The 12038-nt window shown below is 52.3% G+C and overlaps 1 protein-coding gene across 2 annotated transcripts in view; it reads right to left on the bottom strand.

The window, feature by feature from the left end:
* COL6A2 (collagen type VI alpha 2 chain) overlaps positions 1-11701 on the bottom strand; it is a 47672-nt gene extending 35971 nt beyond the window's left edge. Inside the window, exons 1-2 of one of the 2 annotated variants that reach the window (XM_020973337.2) lie at positions 11449-11701; positions 1775-1924 (exon numbers count right to left, since the gene is read on the bottom strand). In XM_020973337.2, coding sequence (XP_020828996.1) covers positions 1775-1892 — 118 coding nt within the window. In that variant the 5' untranslated portion in view covers positions 1893-1924; positions 11449-11701. The remainder of the gene's footprint in view (positions 1-1774; positions 1925-11448) is intronic. The other variant, XM_020973335.2, reaches the window with a different exon arrangement.
* Between the last annotated feature and the right edge of the window lie 337 nt (positions 11702-12038).

The following is a 12038-nucleotide window of genomic DNA, read 5'->3' as shown; positions in this document are numbered from 1 at the left end:
GTCTGAAGTTGGTCTCGCTAAATGCAGAGAAGCTCTTCGCATGAACAGGAGATGAAATAGATAAAAGACCCAGTGACCTCAGGCCCGGTTAGCGTCCTTGGGGTGTTGTAGTTACCATGACAGACTGACAGAAGATCAGGGGCCGCCAACCATGGCATGGCCCTGGGCCTCCCTGTGAGCCTCCATCAACTCACATGTTGTTCCGATGAATGTGTGACCTTTGTCTGGTGGCCGATGATTTAGAAACATGGCTGGGGCACCTAAGCTACGCACATGTTGACACTCTTGCTATAAATGAAGCCTGAAGATATTAGGGTTGGATGAAAGGAAGCTCCCTGGAAGAGGCCTCCTCCTGGAGGTCACCAAAGAACCCGGCTGAGTTAGTCTCATTAAGCCCAAAAGGCAACAAGACACATCTTGTCACGGGAAGTCTGGCCACCTGCCCTTGTGGGTCTCAGGATGAGAATAAACAAATGGGTCACTATGGAGATAGCTGGTACCACCTTACAAAGTATGGAGATGTGCAGACATCACACCTTGATAGGGATCCCTGGCGCTGGAGGTCTTTGAGCAAAGGTAGCACGGCCAATTGTTGGGTGTGGCAGAGTGGAGCTCCTTGGCCAAGTTGGACTGAGCTACATGTCCTCTGACACCCCTTCTATCTCTGGTATTCAAACCAAGCCACTGTATCCCTTAATACTCGGTGACTTCCATGAAGGCAGTACAAAGGAAGCCAGCAAAAGCAATGATGGAATACATGGTTGTGGGCTGCTCAGATCTAGTTTTGTGATCATTACAGATTGCTGTTTGCTTCAGAGGGAATTGGCTTTCCGATGCCTGACTGATGGTGCATTCTCTCTTTGGTTGCGGGTTTCAGGATCTTGGAGTGCCTGGGCTTGGCCTTTGATGTGTTTGCTATAAAGTCAAATGCTTTCATTGACATCCTTGGCCAAAGGCACCAGGCACTTCATGGTCCTTCTCTCATGGGACACCATGCCGCCACAGAAAGAGCCCTGACCTTAAATGCCCAGGACCGCCCTGGAATCCTTGCTGTTCTACTTACTGCCCATGTGACCTCGGCTTAGCCACTGCAGCCCAGAAGAGCTTCATTTTCTTCATGTGAGAAATTAAGGGTTTGGGCTGGAACACATCTAAGGCTTCTTCTGGCTCTAGATCAAAAATCCTCAGATTCCTGATATTCCAGAATCTACATTCATGACAATGACAATATCAATGGCAGGAAGAAGGAGAAGGAGGAGGAGGAGGAGGAGGAGGAAGAGGAGGAAGAGGAGGAGGAGGACCTGCAGTGGGAGGAAGATTAGGACCTGGAGGAGGAGGAGGAGCTGGAGGAGGAACTGGAGGATATGATACTGAAGGAGAGAGAGTAGGAGAAGAGAGGAGCGAGAGTCAGAAAACAACCTCACCCAGCACTGTGGAGGCATCATCCCTTGTTTCCCTGGTCCTGCCCACTGGAGGATTGCCAGGCAGAACTAGCTAGTGCTCCTACAACTGCTAGAAAGGGCCTTGGGCTTAGCACCAGAAAACGTGGATTTGAATTCTGGCTTTGCCACTCACTAGCTGTAGGACCTTGGGCAAGTCACCTCATGTTTCCTCGTCTTTAAGATGAGGGCTTGTCACAAGGCCCTAAGGTCCTTTCCAGCTTGGTTGCTTCTTGTGACTTCGGTTAGGGGTGGGGAGAGTGGGCAGGAGACCAGAGGGGACGGTGGCCAGCCAGAAAGGGTCTGGGGTCAGGGGCGCTTGTTGCGGTGAGTACCTGGGCAGTTGCTGGCTCTGTCCGTGGTGCTGCCTTCAAAGAACGCTGTTTGTGGTTGAGCATGAAGGGGGCCCAGGAGGCCCCAGACCAGGAGCGTGGGGAACAGCTTTCGGAACATCACTGAGGCTCCAGTTCAAGGGGATTTTCCTCCTGAGAAAAAAGAAAAAGAAAGAAAGGTCAGGGCAGCCATGATTTCCATTCATTCCTGAGAGGATTGATCTGGGCCCTTTATGGGTGCTTGGTTCACTTCTCTTCTCAGAGTCCCATCGCAGTCACTCTGATCATGGGGATCTTCCACCTGGGAGTAGCCAGGCAGATGGGGAGGAAGTCCATCAGCGGAGCTGATCAGGTTGGCAAAGGTCAGGGAAGGAGGGAGAGGGGGAGGGGAAGAAGGTGGGGGAGGGGAGGGAGGTGGAGCAAGGGGGAGGGAGGTGGAGCAGGGGGGAGGGGGAAATGTCCTCACAGCTGCACAGAAGGGGCTCCAGGAGCCGCCAAGTGTCCTGACCCACATTGCCCCAGGCCTGCCAGGGGCAGCTCAGTCTGGCCTTACAGTTCAGGGGCTGGAGAAGTGAGGACAGGAGACTCCCCAAATGCATAACTTCTGTCTCTGTAACTTTGCTCAGGCAAAGGGATGCTTGAACACCTTTGCCATCCCCCAGGATCTCATTTAAAGTCCTCTCAAGGCCAAAGGTGGACACACTCTTCCTATTGTGGACATGCAGATCCCTGTCAGCCTCACTCAGTCCCACCTCTGCATCTTCGCTTATGGATATCCTTGTGTCAGAATCTAAAGGCTTCCCCACACTTCAAGGCCTATTTAGAGGAAGTGACTTGCCCAGGTCACACAGCTAGGAAATGGGAAGGGCAAGATTTGAACCCACAGACTTCCTTCAGGTTGTCTTCATTGGGTGGCAGCCTGGGGGACTCAGGAAACCTGGCTTCAAACCATGGCTCTGTCCTCCACCAGCTGCCTGACATTGTGCAGATCACTTCCCATCTCAAGCCTCAGTTTCCACATTTGTAAAGTGGGAGTCATGCATGGAAAGCGGGAAGGGACCTTAAAGGCCGTCTTTTCTCACCACTTCCCTGGTCACTTCTGGTCCTTGAGGACAGAGCTGGTGTCTGAATTAGACATTCTACTCTCTGTCAGCCAGCACACAGTAGGTGAAGGATTCTAAGCCACTGAAAGGGCCCTCTCCAAAGGTGCCAGTAATCTCTTAAATGCCACCTGGGACGGTCCTTTCTCAGCCCTTGGCTGTGGACTCTCGGAAGCCTTGGACACGACCCTGGTGGATGGGGGACTCCCTGTCCTCTCGGATCCTCTCTTCTCCTTGAGTTTTCCTGCCCTTGCTCTTTCATCTGGTCAGGCCTTCTCAGCCTCCTTTGCTCCCACACCCCTCCTTGTCCTCCACAGCAGAGGGTTAAACTTAAACAGAACCAGGCCCATGAAATCATAGATGAGGATCCCTGGGGGCTGCATGTTTACTCAGAACACCACATGTGAATATTACCTGTGTTTTATTGTATTTTTGTTTATTTTGTTAAATACTTCCCACTTATGTCTTGATCTGGTTCAGGCTAAGCTTGGGAGTGCTACAGGGGCACCTCTGATCTACACGCACCTGCCTCCTAAATGTGGGTGCTCCATACGTTTCTGCTGTGGGCCCTCTCCTTTTCTCCCTCTGTCATCTCTCTGGCTCTCTGTCTCTGTCTCTCTGTCTCTGTTTCCCTGTCTTTGTCTCAGGCTCTCCATCTGTCTGTGACCTCACCCATTCCCATGGGTTTAGCTCTCATCTTTGTGCAGATCCTCCTAGGTGTGTAAATCAAACCTATCCCCTGCCCAGGGCGTAGGTCCTGTGTCACCAGTGGCCCATTAGACATTCCAAACTGGCTGACTCTTAGCTCCCTTGAATGCAGGAGACTGCAAGCCTCTTTTCCTCAAGGCCCTCCCCTCTCCCCAACGCCCCCATTTCCACAGCAGGCCCCTGCAGCACATTAATCTCAGCAATTTCCCAGACTCTTCCGCTGTCCCCCTCACCCTGGCTGCTGCTTCTACCTGCAGGACGTAGCTCCCCGCTGAGCCCTTTTCTCCACTCACCCTCCCACCACCCTCCACCTTCAAAGGTCCTTCTCCTCCTCCCCCTATTATTGCCCTCACCTCCTCACAGCCCTCCCTGCCTCCAGGCTGTCCTTACCCACTTCCATCCTACCTGCCGCTTCTATCCCTGTGACCCTTCTCAGGCACAGATCTGACCATGGGAGTCCAGTCTGTACTAGTGGCTTTCTGTTGCCTCTAGAGTCAAATATAAATTCTTTTTAAGTTTCAAAGCCCTTCCCGAGCTGGCCCCCATCAATCTCTCTCTCTTTTTTTTTAGGCAATTGGGGTTAAGTGACTTGTCCAGGGCCACATAGCTAGTAAGTATCAAGTGTTTCATCTGAGGCTGGATTTGAACTCAGGTCCTCCTGACTTCAGGGCCCCCATCAATCTCTCTGGCCTCCCTGGCCATCACTCCTCCTGTCCCCCATTATCCAACCAGTGCTCATGGCTTCTCTCCACTCCTCACACATTACACTGTTTCCAGTTTCACGCCTTGGCATTGGCCATCCCCCTTGTCAGGAGTGCACTCCCCCCTCGCTTTGGCCTCACAGAACCCTCTTTTCCTTTAAGGCACAGCTCAGGCTCTGTCTTCTGTAGGAAGCCCTTCCCTGTCTCCTCCATTGCTGGGCATTGCCTCCCCACCACCCCTCCCCCAACAACCTTAGATTCAATGACTCTATGTATTCACTCAGCTTATATTTATGCTGTATACATTTTCATATAGTCTTGTCTCTCCCATAAGAAAGTGAACTCCTCATGAGAAGGGATCGTTTCATTCTTTGTGCTTGTATCCCCAGTGCCCAGCACAGTGCCTGGTACATAACAGGTGTCTAATCAATACTTTTCGATTGACCAAGCCTGAACCTTTGTTGGTTTACCATGTGTGACCCTTCTTCCTGGCCTCAAGGAGCTCCCAGTCTCATAGGAGACTGAGATGTCAGCACAGACAGCTCCCCAGCATCTGAGTCATTGTGATGTGCATTGCAGATATGGTGCAGAGAAGGCAGCTCTGTTTGAGGTAGGCTTAGAGATAGTGTAGCCTGGACAGAGAGCTAGCCCTGGACTCTGGAAGCTCCCAGGCAAGTCCTCAGCCTATGGCTGCATAGCTGGTGCTAATCTTCATTGGCAGAGGAACTCTATTTATCTGGGAGTTCCTTACACCAATGGAATATCAGTCCCTGTCCTTATTCTTTTAAGGAATGGGGCACCCTCAATAGGCCCTGCAAAGAGAAGGAGGGAAGATATTTTAGGCACAAGGCATGGAGGCAGGAGACTTCAGGGCATGTTGGCAGAAAAGCGGGGACAAAGCATGCAGGTTGTCTGGACAGTGTTTCTGACAGCTGAGAAGGATAGCGTGGCTTCAGGTGGTAGAGGACCTTCAAAGCCAAGCAGAGGAAGTTGGAGTGAACTGCATGAGTGCTAGGGAGTCACTGTGGAGGCTGGCTAGGAGTGAGAGGTCAGAGCTGTGCGTAAGAAGAATTATCCTGCACATGCTTGGTGATGGTGCCGGAACTGCATGGAGTGAGCTAAATTGCGTTTAGTTTTGTTTTGTGGGACCATCCATTCCAATCAGTCACTTCGTTTCAGATTATAATCAGTTGTAGTCATAACTAGTCAGAGAATATGAGACTTGGTCCCATATATTTGAGATTTGGGTGGGGACTGTGGGTTCCTTCACCAATATGTGTCCCCATGGGAACTGCAGGATAAGGTGAAGAGGAAGGGAGAGCCCAGCAACTGGTAAAGGAGGTGGTCAGAGGAGGTCAGCCCCAAAGCAACAGAAAAAGAATGTCCTCAATTTTCTTGTTGGTTAGCTGAGAGAGAAAGACAGTTGGGAGGAGGAAAAAAAAAAGGTCATTCTGGTAGTAGTATGAAGGGGGAATGGGAGGAGATGGGAAGGCAGAGGAAGCTGTTATAAGAAGCCAGGTGGGTGGAGAGGAGTTGGGCAGCTGGGAGGTGCAGCAGAGACAGAGAGGAGGGGGCGGATCTGGGAGATGTTTCAGAAATGGAATCCCAAGTAGCTGATTACTGATTGGCTAAAGAAGGTGAGGGAGGGAGATGGGGCAAAAATTACAAATGGAAGAGTTGGGGGTGAAGGGTAGAGCTCCAGACAGATGATGGGAGGGCAGAATGGGGGGGGGGATAATGATGGGGCATATGTATGATGTACCTTGGGTGGCAGCTGGAGCTCAGAATAGAAGATGGCTGGACCAAAGACTTGGGAGTCCCCAGCACAGAGGTGGTAGGTGAAGCCGCAGGTGTGAAGGAGAAAGCCAAGAGAGAGAATCCCAGAGCACCGTGTGCTGCTTCCTCCCCATTCCTACAGCTACCAGCTAGCTCAGGCCCCTCCTCCTGTCAGGCCTGGCTCCCTGCATTGGCCTCCAGGGTGGTTTCTCTGCCTCTTCCCCCTCTCCCTTCCAACCCAGCCTGTCTCCTGTCCAGGCTTTCTTCCATCCTGGCACTCCCTCTGGTGGTTGGGTTTGTTCATTGGCTGCTTGGTGGTAGCTAGCTCCCCAGCTTTGTCCTGGGGCTCCATTTTTATCTGACCTTTTCCAATTTATACTCTCTGCTCTGCTTGGCCTCAGAAGAAATGCACCAGGTTTCAGCTCCGTACGAGGGGATGGGAGGTACTGGGAAGGGCCGTGGACTGGAGGTCAGGACACCTTTGTCCCAGTTCCTTATCAGCCCCTTAGCTTCTCACATCCTGAGACACCTCTGTCTCCGACCCTGGCACGTGTATTATCTCTGGACTTGACGAGGTGGTGCCAGATGTTCTGTAACGGCTTTTCCATCTCTGATGTTATAAGAATCTAAAAGCTTCCTAACTCAGATCTGTCCAGGAGTGGGACGGGCTGCTTCACAACGCAGTGAGCTTCTCAGCACTGGAAGTCTTAAGTAGCGTCTGGATGACAGAGTTGATGAGAAGAAATTGTGGATATGGTAGGGGCATTTTCTTTTTCTTTGTTCAGGTAGGGGTAGACTAGAAGAAAACCAAGAAACTCCAATCCAACTCGATCCAATTCACATTCTTAAGCTATCTACCATGGGCCGGCCACCGTGAGATACGCACAAAGATAAAGTCTCCGCCTTCCGGAGCAGTGTTCTCCTTAGGGGGTGGGAATACAGCCGTACAAAGTAAATGCAAATAGTCTGGAGAGTGGAAGAAGGTGGGTACCACCCTCTAGGGGGATCAGGAAAGGCCTTCTGGGAGGGAAGCCTTGAAGGGAACCCCCAACTCTCTGCATCTTCCCTTCAGCCCCAGCCTGGAAGGCGGCACGAAGGGTGTCTACTCCGGAAAGACCCCCTCCTCCCTTCTCCTACCCACTTAAGGCAGGCTTGTTGATTGGCTAATTGATGGACAGCCAGGGTGGAAGGGTTGGATGGCTTTCCCAAAGCCCCTCCCAGGCGCAATGTCCTGATTGGTCCCTTCCCCGTGGGTATCCTTCCTCACAGCATTCAGCTAGCGATTGTCCAGGTGAGACATTCAAACCTTGAGGCCTCACCAGCAAGGTGACCGAGTTTCTGCCTTTCTCATCCTCGGCTCCACCGCCCGCCCCAACCCCCCCCCCCCGGCAGGTGGGAAGGCGATTCAGGCATGTGGAAGCATTGGCCAAGTTCTGGCCGCCGCCCCCAGCTAAAGAGCACAGGGATGCCCCCAGCCCCGCTACAGGGGAGCAGCTCAACCCCAGAGGCCAGACTGGCCCCAGGTTGACACAGCATTACTGATGCTTGCGCTCAGAGCCTCTTCCAGGAGCGCTCCCAAGCTGAGAGACTGCTCACGAGAGCAGGATGAGCTTCATATGAATGTGTGCACACACGTATGCATGCGCGTGCTCGTGTGTACTTTATTCATTATCAGCCACCTCCCATCTAAGTTGTGAAGAACTCTCTCCGAGTCTGCACAGCCTCATGTCTGGACCTGATCCTTTCTCCTTCCCCAAATTAAATGTCGGAGGACTCTCCTGCCTCAGTGTCCCAAGTTGAATTCTTCCACTGCTCTTAGCCAAGGTCTCCTGTGTCCTCTCTCTTTTCCAGAGTTGGGACATTCAGCCCATCCCACTTTGATGGGGTAGCCTGGCTCTCCCCAAGTCCCCATCACTCATGCTGCTGAGAGCCTTTGGGCTGGGATACCAGATCAGCCTGGGAGCAGGGAGCTCCTCCCCATCCCTTGGGCCCCAGTTCCCAGTGGAAGCACTTTTAGCAAAGCCCATGAGCACTTTTCAAAGTGGGTAAAGCCTAGACTTTAAGCATATTTGCATTTCACTGAAGTCAGCAAAGTTGCTGGAATTCTTGGAGAGAGACCTGTGGGTTCCATCTGTGTGGATGACACTTTGATCCCCAGGCCCACCAAGCAGGTACCAAGTTCTTTAGAAGGCCCATCGAGAGGGTCTGAGGGTCAAACAGATCAGACACTGAACTGCTCATTATACACGCACACACACACACACACACGCACACACACGCACACACACACACGCACACACACACACGCACACACGCACACACATGCACGCACACACACACGCACACACACACGCACACACATGCACACACACGCGCGCACACACACATGCACACACACGCACACACACACGCACACACACGCACACACACACACACAAACTTGCAACACATACAAACACATGCCCTCACTGTATATATACACACTCTACCACACAATCTCACACTCTCATCCACACTCACATACCCTCACACATAGTCTCTCACACACATGCACACTCACACTTTCATAGTAGTCTTACATGCTCATATACATACTCACACACTCACACAATAGACTCCTACTGTTACACAACACACACATTCTCACATACACGCACAATTCTCTCACACACTCACATAATATACTTATACTGTCACACAACACATTCACCCATACACACGAACACACTCATACACTTACAATTCTTTCACACACTCATACCCATACTTACTCAATCACTCATACTGTCACACATGTTCGTACATATGCACTCTCTCTCTCTCTCTCTCTCTCTCTCTCTCTCTCTCTCTCTTTCTCTCTCTCTCTTTCTCTCTCTGTCTCTCCCTCTCTCTCTCTCTCTCTCTCTGTCTCTCTCTCTCTCTCTCACACACACACACACACACGCACAGGAGCATGCACACTCGGTAGGTTTCTAGGGCTAGAGAGGTAAAACTGGAAAGAACCTCTGAGCCCACCTGCCTGACCCGGAAAAGAGTAATACTTGCAAGGTCGTGGAGCAGTGACCTTTGACCAGGACCTTTGACTCAGGTCCAGCGCTCTCTCCTCTGCCTCTAAATGGAGGCTCTGAGACACTTAGAGAGTGACTTCCTCTGGGTCACAGTTAATGAGAGTACATCAGGGACCACATTCATCCCGAGGTTTTTCTGACTCAATGTCCAGCACTCTGTCCACTGCTAAGCTCACACTTGTATGTGCATGTACCCCTTCTGTCTTGGCAAAGAAAGAGCACAACTGAGTGTTGGCTTTGGAGTCCAAGAACCTGAGTTCAAATCCTGCCTAAGCCACTTACTAGTTGTGTCACCCTTTGAAGTCAGCTCTTCCCTCTAGGCCTCAGTCTCCTCCTCCCTAGAATGGGTTGGACAAGGTGGTCTTTCAGCTTTAACTGGGGCCCTGAGGTACAGCACATAGTAGGTGCTTAGTGAATTTTGGCTGAGTGGTGGATTGCTCAGCACATCCAGTTCAGTCCCTGGCTTTCCTCACTCCCCCTCGCTCTTTTTTGGTGCCTGAGATGAGTGACATCCTCCCCCCCCCCATCCTGGAGCCTCAGAGCTCCATGCAAGCTCCCAGGTGTCTCCCTGAGTTCAAATATCCTGAGAACAGGAGAAAAAGGACAAAAAACCAGGGAGAAGGAGGAAGGGGGCTCACATCCCACTTCCTGGGTCCCTTAGGCACTCTCTGCTGAGATATGAAAGCTACCTGGGGCTTCACACAGTCCTGAGAACAGTATCCTGGGCAGCCTCAAGAGCAGTGAAAAGGCCATAATGAATGTGGAATCAGAGGAACTAGGTTCAAACCTTGGCTCAGCTCAGCCATCTACTGTCTGGACTACCCTGGGCCCTAAGGCACCTTCTCTCTGGGCCTCATCTTCCTCTTCTGGTCTGGAGTCCCCAGCTCTGTCCTACCTTGAAATCTAGCATCCTGCCTCCGTTATGCAGAAGCACCATTGACCAGGCAGACAAATCTCTGTGGGCAGCAATGCCTCCTCCCAACAATTCGAGGAGAAGAAGCCCTTCTCCCTTCCCCCTCCTCCTCCAGCTGACTGGCCCTCCCCCTAGAAGGAAGCCAGAAATGTGAGACCCTCACTGATGGCCTCTGATCATCACAATCACATTTTGATTGTGCTTTGAAGTTTGTAAAAACACTTTCCCCGTGTTACCTCATTTGAACTTTACAACAATCATTTGAAGTAGGCATGACAGACATTCCTGAACCCATTTTACAGATGAAGAAACTGAGGTTAAGTAACTTGCCCATCTAGTGTCAGAGGCACCCCTCAGCCTCAGATCTTCCCGATTCTAAGTGAGGCTGAGTTATCCACGCTAGGAATTCCCATGCTCCAGTTTTGTCAGGAAAGCATCAACTCCAGGGAAAAGGCCACTGACTGGATTTTATTTCAGTTATTAAAAAAAAAATAGCTCACCAATTGATGACTTCTCCAACCAGCAAGTAATCACTCAGCGCCTAGCCCTGTGCCCAGCCCCCAAAGGCTCAGAGTTTGTCACCACCACTGGCCACAGCCGGGAGAGGGTCCCCACCCAGGACACCATCACCCAGAGGGCCTCCTGCGGGTCTGAAATAGAGTGTTAAACTGCGGGGCAGAGACCAGCAGAGGAGAGGACAGGGCTTAATGAGGAGCTAATTGCCTGGAGGGGGCAATTGGACGTCAGTTTGCTCCTTTCTAAAATGAGACGACTGGACTGAATGCCCTCTGAGGCGTCCGGGATGCCATGGGCAGAGAGAGGGCGGGAGGGGTTCCTCACTGTCCCTGCTGCTGCGGCTGGGGAGTGAGTCTGGGTGGCAGCGGAAGCCCCTCAGGCTCTGCCCTGCTCTAGGCAGCCTGGATCGCCCCCGCAGGCAGCAGAAACGTCTCCACAGGCGGGCCAGGGAGCTGCGCTCAGCCCAGCCTCGGGAGGGCTGCCTTCCCTCCCCTTTCCCTGTTCTTCTCTCTTCCCTTCCTATCCCCAAAAGTTTTCTCTCCGCAGCCCCGGCTTGTTGCTTTGCGAACTCTGGGGCAGCCCCGGGAGCATGAAACTGATCCAAGGGGCGCGCGGGGGGTCGGGTGGGGGCTTGCTGAAATTGATCCAGGGAGCCGGGCTGGCAGGAGAGCTGGAGGCTGGCCGAGCCTTTCGGGTCAATATTTGCCTCCCGGAGCAGCCCAGGGCATGTGTTAGAGCCACAAACGTTCTCCAAGTCAGCCCTCCCTCTCTCCTCTACCCCCTCTACTCCATCACCCTCTTTTAAAAAAGAAAATGGCTCCTTGTTCCGCTTCTGGGGCTCAGCCTGGAGAAACCCCCGCCGAAAGTTGTTTGTGTAGGGCTCGGGGCCGCGTACCTGAGAAGCTGGTCATCAAAGGGACCTGGGGCGGGGGACACCCAGGCAGGCAGGGAAGAAGAAAGTTTCTGGAGCTTTGGGACTCTCAGCAGGGCCTGAGCATCTTCTCCAGAAAAAGTTGGGATCCGTTTCCTCCGAGTTCTCGCAATCCAAATGGACTTTTTTAAGAGGAGAGAAAATCTGTTGGGAGTGGCCGAAGCTTCTGCCTTGCCCAGCGAGAGCTAGCCTTGGCTGTCTGGCCCCCAAGTAAGTCCCTGCCTACTTTATAATTCTCCTCCTCTTCTTCCCCCTGGGTGTCACCACTTTAGGTCTGGGGCGTTCTTGGTTCACAAGGGCCGCTGGGTGTCACTGTAGATCCACCGATGCTGCTGGGCGGCCCTGGGGCAGGGGGCCAGGCTGCCCCCCTCCCCCTGCTCCTGGGGCGGGGGAGGGGTGCATTGCCTTCTCCAGAAGGGAGGCTAGGGGAGGGTGGGGTTCAGCTGGAAAATCTCGGTTAGATCTTCTAAAGCAATTTTTCAAAAAAAGCAGAGGAAAGACAGACTTTTTTTTTTCCCTTCAAAGGGGCCCCTTCTCACACACTGAAATGCCTT

The sequence above is a fragment of the Phascolarctos cinereus genome, unplaced genomic scaffold (genome assembly GCF_003287225.1).
Source record: "Phascolarctos cinereus isolate Bilbo 61053 unplaced genomic scaffold, phaCin_HiC Scaffold_5;HRSCAF=322, whole genome shotgun sequence".
In the NCBI taxonomy this organism is placed as follows: domain Eukaryota; kingdom Metazoa; phylum Chordata; class Mammalia; order Diprotodontia; family Phascolarctidae; genus Phascolarctos; species Phascolarctos cinereus.
The sequence above is the reverse complement of the archived record's forward strand: the minus strand, read 5'-3'. Positions and strand labels throughout refer to the sequence as shown.